Raw genomic sequence first — 8,573 nt, forward strand, 5'->3', positions numbered from 1 at the left:
GCTCTGTCTGGAAGATTTCACAGCCACTCTTGTTGAGAAAACAGGAAGCGAGAGAAAAGCAGCCGCCTCCCCGCTGGTGAAGCCAGTTTACGGCCAAGTGTCAGATCCGTGTGTGGAGGAGACGGGCTGCTGCTGGGGTGGGAACCAGACACTGTATGTACACAGTGTACAGTCTATGGTTGGAGACTGCTCGTGTCTTGTACAAGCTTATATATTTGTTATTATTGATGAATATTAGTAAATGATGGAGCTTTGTTTTTCATACTGGAGAATCCTCAACCAGGGCTGTTGGATTTAAGAAATACTGAGGTCATAAATACAAGGTGCAACATTATGACCAGACACCAAACACAGTCTTTAAAATTGTTATTATTATTAGTTTATAAAATGCGATGCATTAGCAAATTACAAATGAAGCAGTGAACATGTGTGCCACTACATTAGGTACATTGGTACAAGCTAATGTAATCCAATAACACATCTGTCCTCAATCCTACCTGATAAATCTACTTTATGTTTATTATTAAGGCCATAGTGGGTGGTGGTGTTTTTAATAATATTCCTCTCTTATGTAGGTAAATGGGGTGGACAAGATGTTAGAAATGTCTCTCAGTAAAATGCAGTCTTTTAATAAACACCACTGCAAACTTTAACCTCAATAATAAACATAGAGTTAAATTAATACCTCTCTGAAAGTGCCAAATAAAATAAATATACTGTAAAATTACACTATAATGAGAGTTGAACAAAATGTCACATTATGCCTTAATGTGACATTTTTAGATGATATAACATAATTTGCAGAGAGATACAGATACACTGCAGAGAGCCACATATGTGGTTTACAAAATATAATAAAGTTAGAAGTCAGAACAAATGAAAAAAAGAATGAGGAAAAGGAGGTATCATTTGTTTTTGGAGAAGTGCTGTATTCAATGATCTCGTCGGGTGTTTTGTTTTATTTTGTCTATTAACAATCCATTCGGCAGGAACTCTCCAGAGATGAGCGATGTTGCCGGCCCACCTGCTCCACCTTCATCACTTTATTCTCTTGTCATAAACACTCTAAAGGTCAGTCTAGCTTTTGATTAGGACCGACTTAAAAGAAAGTCAATGATGCCTGACCACACACACATACAGGCAATGGATTTCTGATTTGATTTCTATCTCCTGTTGACAGGTCTACATGGCCTGTAAGCACGTACACCACCTCTCTCATCCAGCTCTATTCAGCTCCCGTCCTACACCTGCTGGTCTGAGGGGAGCAGATTGAAAGATCAGATATACAGGTGGGCTATATAAGAGCAGCACACTGTAGTTTGGGAGGCTGACTGAATAAATTGTCTCCTGTGATCACATACAGCTCCGTCTGTATATTTTACCGTTGCAGGTTTCATCAAACTACACAGCCCAATGTGTAAGGGGCTCTCCTCCCTGCCCTCCTCATGCCTGGAGAGGTAAGTGTGCAACTGTGTTTTCTATGTGGATCAGTAATTCCCTGGTTGCAGAGTTTTTTTATTTTGAAGTGTTGCTTGTGTTGTTTTTCAGGGCAAAAGACTTGCGGGTGAAGTTGAGCCATCTGGCTGAGACGCACCACAAGCACAAGTAAAGTAAAAAGAAAAGTAGTAAATCCACTCATCTGCCAGTGACCCCAGTACAGATGAATTTGACCGTTTCCGTCTCTCTTCTCAGGAGTCAGGATGGAAAAGCTCTCCAGGACCTGGAAACTCTGCTAAACAACAAAAGTGAGAAAGCTTTTTCCTTTTATTTCTTTAACGCTTCCAAAGTCAGTTCATTGTTTCAACAACACAGAATTTATTTTGACACGTGACAGTAGTGTCAAGTCTCTACGATGAAATGAATAATAGTTTCAATGTACGCAACTCGTTTAGCTGCTTCAGTCTCAGGGTCCTGGTGTGGGGCATGCTGGCTCACAGAGCCGTCGTTAATGTGATTAGTAACACCTGTGCTTCTCCTACTGTGACAAGTCAAAAATGTCTGCTGTATAAAAGACCCGACACGTTGTGCTAAGCTTGCATAGCAGCAGGTTTCATACTTATGTCTTGCAGTACTAATGTCTGTACACGTCTCAGTTCACATGACACTAATCTTCAGGAACGTCAGGTCATCTTCTACAAGGATTAATAATGTAATGCAATAACTGAAAGCAAACTATGAATCACTATGAAAATAACTATGATTGTCAATATTAAAGCAACACTATGTAACTTTTAAAAGAAGACATAACATATTCTTCTTTAAAAAAAAAGTGCTGCAGGGAAGACACGTAAAAGCATCAAAGTTCTTGACGTATTTTATGTTGTAGGAAAATCTTTTAAGCTTGTGATAACCTCAAGGCCTTATTCCAGGCATCTGACCAAACACCCATTGACATTGAGACGAAAGAACTGCAAGTGCAGAAATGCTTTGAAATGTTTTGAGTTTTAGGACTCATCCCTGCAGCGCTCTATGAGATCAGTTTGTTTCCTGACCAGAAGCTCTGGTAGCTAATGTTAGCACACTGCAGTTAGACACAATAACAGATGTTACTGAGCCAGTTCTGTGACCTTACGACCCTTCTCCACTCTGCGCATATTATTTCCATTAAATGTCACTTGTGTGCACATTGGCTGAAAAGTTACATAGTCCCACTTTAATACATAATAAATAAAAACATACAAATAACTCCATGTTTCTTCCTTCCTTTGTGGCCTGAGTTGCTTGCAACATGTTCTCACATAGACTCTTCTTGATCCAGCTCGTCCCGTTTCCTTCCATCTCTCTCCCAGGCGCTCTGCAGGCGTTTCATGGGTTCCTGCGTTCAGAGTTCAGTGAGGAGAACCTCGAGTTTTGGCTGGCCTGTGAGGAGTACAGGGTTTCTCCTTCAAACCTACAGAAGACAAAGTCCAGCAGCATCTACAGCCAGTTTATCAACCCTGATGCTCCACAGGAGGTTTGTGGAGAGGAGAGTGATGCGTGCAGTCAGGATAAAGAGGAGACTATAATTAAAGAGCTTCTTCTGATAATCTGTTTTCCCCTCAGGTAAACTTGGACGCTGAGACCCGAGAGGCTCTGATGGGTGTGACTGACTCTCTGTGTGCCGACACATTCAACGAGGCACAGCAGAGAATCTACAATCTGATGGCGAAAGACTCCTTCCCGAGGTTCCTGCGCTCCAATCACCGCATGGAGGCCATTAAAGCTTTCTAAACATACACTGTTTATCACCACAGACCTGCTTTAGAAATAAGCGCTAGTGAATGTGTACTGCTTGATTGTATTTTAACAACTTGCTTGTTTTGTGATTGTTTTTATATGGTAGTGCTGTCCTTGTGCACTGAATGTTATAATGCATGCGGTTATTGTTATGACACTTGAGTTGTAGACATAGAGTCTCACATAGAAACCTCAATTATGAAGCTAACATATAGATGCATAAGCTACAAGTAACATCCATACTGGATTTAAATAAACACCTCATAAAAGACAACTCATTATGTGGTTCTCAATGCACATATACACACACATATTGTATATACGCTCTATTTTCTCAAGAAGCTTGTCAAACTTGTTCTGGCACGGCCTGCTTGAGCGTGTGTTGACATGAAAACGTTTCAAACAGTGTTCAGCCTCATCACTGCTAGTCTGTTGTGGCCTTGAGCAAATGACGGCCCACTTCCTTAGATGTTGGTGTTTATTTAATGCGACCTGCAGCATGCTTCAGCTAAATGGCTTCACCTTGGCTTTTTAGTCCAAAGCCAAAGCAGGCTACAATAGGGCATCACCATGGTAACGTACAGCACGCTGTTCTGGTTATGTTCAGGTCCTTAAATTCAGGAAACACATACTGTACATTAAAAGGGCAACTGCAATTCCACACATTCATTTTTTTTCAAAGAAATTGTGGAAAAGTGGTTTATGGCTCCAGTGGGCGCTGAGCAAAATCGCCTCAAATGATGTCACTCGAGTCGATGAAAAAGTTAGAAAGAAGTTACCAGACTTCTGTAGCCCGCTCCTCACCTCTGGTCGAGGCTACATTAGCTGCTACTGGCATAACACCTGACCAAACTGTTGATGGTCTAGTTGCATTGTGGGTAATGCAGGTGCCTAGTTCTGTGGATATTAATCAGTTACTAAATCCTAAAGTGTAAACAATTATCTGTGCCTGTGGCAGCACGCGACTCTTTGTCACCAATTCAGATAAATCAGAGGTTTGAGCTCACGGAAACATTTGGGCGTATTTAGGAAATCCTGTGATTGTCAAAACTGCTCACGTTCAACAGCTCTGCCCTGAGACTAGATTTAGCTGATGTCTGTTATTCTAAAACCATCAAAATATCTACAGAAATGATCGGTGATGGTTGGAATTGACAAAGTGTGATGAACACATCTCAAAGGATTCTTGACAGTGACAAGTTTAAGATATTATTTTACTCGGATAATTCATAGTTTTCTGTACAATCATACAAAAGAATGTTACAAAACCTGTGTTGGGGTGGTAAAATACAAAGGTCATGAAATCATGGTTTCTTATGTTGTTTTCATGCAAGATTTTTACAACAAAAAAACAAGCACACAAATCAGAAACGCCATGAGTCAATAAAGTCCTGTGGTGCCCCCTAGTGGAGGTTTATGTAATTCCCAGGGCCCAGAATGTCTCTATTTACACATTTCTTTGTAAACTGAAAAACTAAGAATTACCATCTGTACAAGAAGGGCTCTGACTATTTATGTATGCCTGAAGTCAGCCAAAACATTCAGGAATAAAAAACAGCAGGACAGCTTGCGTGTATCTTAAATCTGAGTCATGGGATCAATGTAATTCACCCCATGACTAAGTCCTAAAGTTTAGCACGCTCAGCGTCAGGTTTGTGCATCAGGTCCTATTTGGAGCTGGTTCCGGGACGGGGTGCTCCTGGGTTGTCTTCACGTTCAGCCCCTTTAACCACACTCAGTGGCTTGTGGAGTTTTAAACTTGCCTTGTGGGTCACCTCCTGCTCAATCTTGTTCCTGATGGCAACTTCTAGACCCTTCAGTGAGCAGCAGAGGTTAGATGTTAAATACAAGTACTCAGTCCAGCTCACTCATGTATTCAATGTTAGATTCTTCTGTGAGCTAAAAGAGAAACTGCCTCTTTTGTTAAACGTGTCCTCACCTTCTTCAGCTTCTGTTGCTCAACCACGTGAGTCTTCTTAGGTGCAATGAGCCTCCCTTTACAAAGCAAAACAAGAATATTGTTACATTTCAAAATGCTTTTGCCAACATTTTATCGCATTAAATAATAAACACACACTTAAATACTGACTGCATTACATCAGATAGTCCTAAAATCTACTATGTTATATTGTGCAGAAACATACTGAATAATTAGCTGCATGTCTCACCTGACAACTCACTCCAACGTGCATCTGTCTAAATCAGAGCCTTTCTTGCTTAGTAAACTGTTTGTCATTAATAGTGTTGTGGAGATACATTTGAAGTAAAATATTCCTGTAACATTTGCTACATATTCCCCAGGCTTGTTCAACAATGTTGAGTAGTAGCCCTGCAATACATCCTTTGTGGTCATTTTGGAGGCTGCTGTTTTTATTTATGGTGTTTTACTGAGAGGTGTTTATCATATGTTGTCTACATTCCCTGACAAACAGGAGTCACAGAATAAAATAAACACTTTTCATAATACTATTTAAAAGTTCCACCAAAAAGTGAACATCATAACCTTCATGAAGGTAGGATTAACTGCAGGACTGTTGTGTTTTTGAGCTCGGTGTACTTGAGCTAAAATAGCCAAACTGACTGTATAGTTACACTGGAGTACCATTATGTTTCCAAATGATGCTCCATCTTCTTCTCTTATTGTAAGTAACGCTGGTTTCTATCATCTCTGTTTTGCACGTGCGGCATTTTCTAAACAGCTACATTAAAGGCTTTATCTACACATACAGTGAAACACTATTTACATAATAAAGTAAACACAGCAACACGTAAAGAAGAGGTATTCAGTGGTTTCCTTAGAAAATATCCAACACATTGGAGTTTAAATAGCTAATGTTTAAATATAAATTAAGCTAAGTACCTCAACTCCTTAAGTACCTGCGTCACAGGGAATAAGCCTTCAAAGGTTTCCGTCTAGTCAGTCGCTCAGCTAATAACGAATACTGTTTTTAAGAGGAAGGAGCACACCTGTTATTAAGCCATGTCTTAATATTTGTTTCTGCTGGATATTGTAAATATTCAAACATGAGTCACTTAGAAAAACGTGTTCAGCCGTTTCCACGTATGTCACATGTTGATGCTGTTTGACAAAAGTAATACTTCCTGCTTTCACAGCAACACATAAGAGAACAGGTGATATTCTTAATCATACCTCCTTTCTTCGGTCCTTTCGCCTTGTTTTGGTGTGATTTTTTAGAGATTCCTGGCCGCTGAGCTTTAAACTTCTTTGAACCTTGAGCCATTTTTGCTAACCGGAAATAGACAAGGAGCTGCTTTTCTTCTTCGTTGTTTCAAATAGTGGTTTGTAGCATTGCCGCCCCCTGCAGGAGTTTCAGTGACAGGCTTATATAAAAGAGACGGACAAACAACTCAATTCATTTCACTGTGGATTTATTCTTTTTACTGTATTGATGTGAAAGAGAAATCTCTTAATTCATGACTGCACTTTACAGCATTATATTCATATACATATATATTTTAAAAACAAATCCAGTTTTGAACCATTTCCACATGTTACAAAATAAACCCAGATCAAGTGATTATCAATAACAACAATAACATATTTGCACTTAAAGAGGCCATCTGAACAACACTCCTTGCAATGGTAACTGCAGGCCATTTTAATCATTGAGAATATTACACAAACACCTGCTTTGATTAATAAAATCAATGTGAAAAATATGTGGCAAGCAGTTCTGAATTTTGGCACCTGATTATGAGGCGTGTGTTGGGCGTCTCGAGGGGAGGTTGGTGGAACACCTTTTTAAACACTGTACTATATTGCTGCTGCTTCAAAAGTGTGGTGTAGAAAACATGGCGTAATGCAGAAACAATTCAGCTGCAACCCAACATAATACACTGGCCTAAATACAGGCTACTTTGGCAAACTAAAAGCACCGCCAGAAATGATTTGTCACTTTGGGTTCACGGTACAAACATTACTGGTAAGTGGAGAAATTTAGTCCAGATTTTTCCCCCTTCTACAATCCGTCAATCTGCTGCAGCCTGGGACATTAAGTGCACGTGTTCATGCATTTCAGTGTTTGCGTCCGTGTAGGCAGGCGGAGAGGTAGTGTGTATGGTTGAGGAGGCCTCCCCAGTGTGGTGTACTAATGGCCTAGTCACTAGGAATCACAATGTCATGAAATAAAACAACAAACCACAGCCAAACAGTTATAATCATGATGTACAAACAAAAATCTTGTACCTCTTAAAGATTAAAAAAACAAACAAATAATACGTTGCGGGTCTGACGGCCACAAATTTGCTACATATGTCTGGAACATCGTCTAAATTTGCCCCCAAACACGTGATGTCTTAAACTGTACAACACAAAAGAAAGAAAAGTGTTTTTTATGCTTGCGTGTGACCTAACAGCATCTTTGTGAGTTGATGGGTGAAAGGAGGACAAACGAAGAGGAGGAAGATGAAGGAAGAAGTGAGCTTATATTACAGCAATGGATACTATGGATACTGCAATTATTATTTTCGATATTAAGCTTTTTTTAAGGGCGTTTTCTCTAGACCTCTCAGGGGTCCTTTAGAGAAAGGTTGTGTATTTGTCACCTGTTTAAATGAATGAAGTGAATCCACAAAGGTAGTGTTTGAGGTCAGAAACCAGGGTGAAGGAAGGACTGAGGGGCTGCCGTCTCTCCGGTCATGATGCCAGCTCACATCATTGAGCTATGTTGCTGCTGCACCTGTAAGGCAGTGAGCAGTGTGGGCCTCCCCCAACCAAATCCGGCCCCGTGACATTCAGTGCAGCAAACATGCGTGTACCTTACAGATCGAGATATCTGGGACTTTTCTAAAAATGAGCCTCTAAGAACAACAACAGTTTACGGGTTATGGATAAATAGTAGGTCACCGTCAGCTTTTAAAACGGGTTGCTGCAATGTTACTACAGTCAATAAGGGCGCATGAAGAAGGAAGGGCTGCAATTATCGATCGATATAAAACAGAGCAATAGCAAATAACTTAAGCGATCATGTTATCAAAATAGTTTGATTATTTTTGTATTCATTTCATTTGTTTTCAACACTAGAAGAATCAGATAATTCAGAGAAATGTTTCCCTTTTCTTAGTCAGCTTCTGAAAACTGAATTTAACTATTTCTGCTTTCCAACCTTTGTCTGCCATCGTCAGCATCAAGAAGAGATCAACTCAAAGCTGACGTGGCTAGAAGTGGAAAACCAAGGAGAAACCCCTTTGCCTAGTCCTGAATGTCTACCTGTATTCAACCGCCCATGGCCCTGATCTCATGGAGTAGTCTGATGGAAGTCAGTCTGAGGAGGGATTAATCCAAACAGTCGAAACACATTCTGAACAGAGCACAAAGGCAAGAAGTGACCGAGTGT

At 40.2% G+C, this 8,573-nt stretch overlaps 2 protein-coding genes across 6 annotated transcripts; one reads left to right on the forward strand and one right to left on the reverse strand.

Moving 5' to 3' along the window:
* The first annotated feature begins 17 nt into the window (after positions 1-17).
* Positions 18-3,731, forward strand: LOC115007678 (regulator of G-protein signaling 5). Of its 5 annotated transcripts, none has more exons than XM_029430632.1 (8): positions 18-137; positions 990-1,071; positions 1,181-1,289; positions 1,391-1,457; positions 1,549-1,605; positions 1,693-1,745; positions 2,790-2,953; positions 3,043-3,731. In XM_029430632.1, the coding sequence occupies exons 4-8, from the start codon at positions 1,414-1,416 to the stop codon at positions 3,208-3,210; spliced, it is 486 nt and encodes a 161-aa protein (XP_029286492.1). In that variant the 5' UTR covers positions 18-137; positions 990-1,071; positions 1,181-1,289; positions 1,391-1,413; the 3' UTR covers positions 3,211-3,731. The 5 variants fall into 5 exon arrangements, with proteins under 5 accessions (XP_029286492.1, XP_029286478.1, XP_029286507.1 ...); XM_029430618.1 differs by having other exon boundaries at positions 19-153; XM_029430647.1 differs by having other exon boundaries at positions 38-153; positions 1,001-1,071.
* A 678-nt stretch (positions 3,732-4,409) lies between these two features.
* c1h19orf53 (chromosome 1 C19orf53 homolog) lies at positions 4,410-6,524 on the reverse strand. The gene is made up of 3 exons (XM_029430659.1): positions 6,368-6,524; positions 5,156-5,211; positions 4,410-5,030 (listed from the first exon to the last, which is right to left on the reverse strand). Exons 1-3 carry the CDS (start codon positions 6,456-6,458, stop codon positions 4,884-4,886), a joined length of 294 nt encoding a protein of 97 aa, XP_029286519.1. The 5' UTR covers positions 6,459-6,524; the 3' UTR covers positions 4,410-4,883.
* Between the last annotated feature and the right edge of the window lie 2,049 nt (positions 6,525-8,573).

This window comes from Cottoperca gobio, chromosome 1, assembly GCF_900634415.1.
Source record: "Cottoperca gobio chromosome 1, fCotGob3.1, whole genome shotgun sequence".
NCBI lineage: Eukaryota > Metazoa > Chordata > Actinopteri > Perciformes > Bovichtidae > Cottoperca > Cottoperca gobio.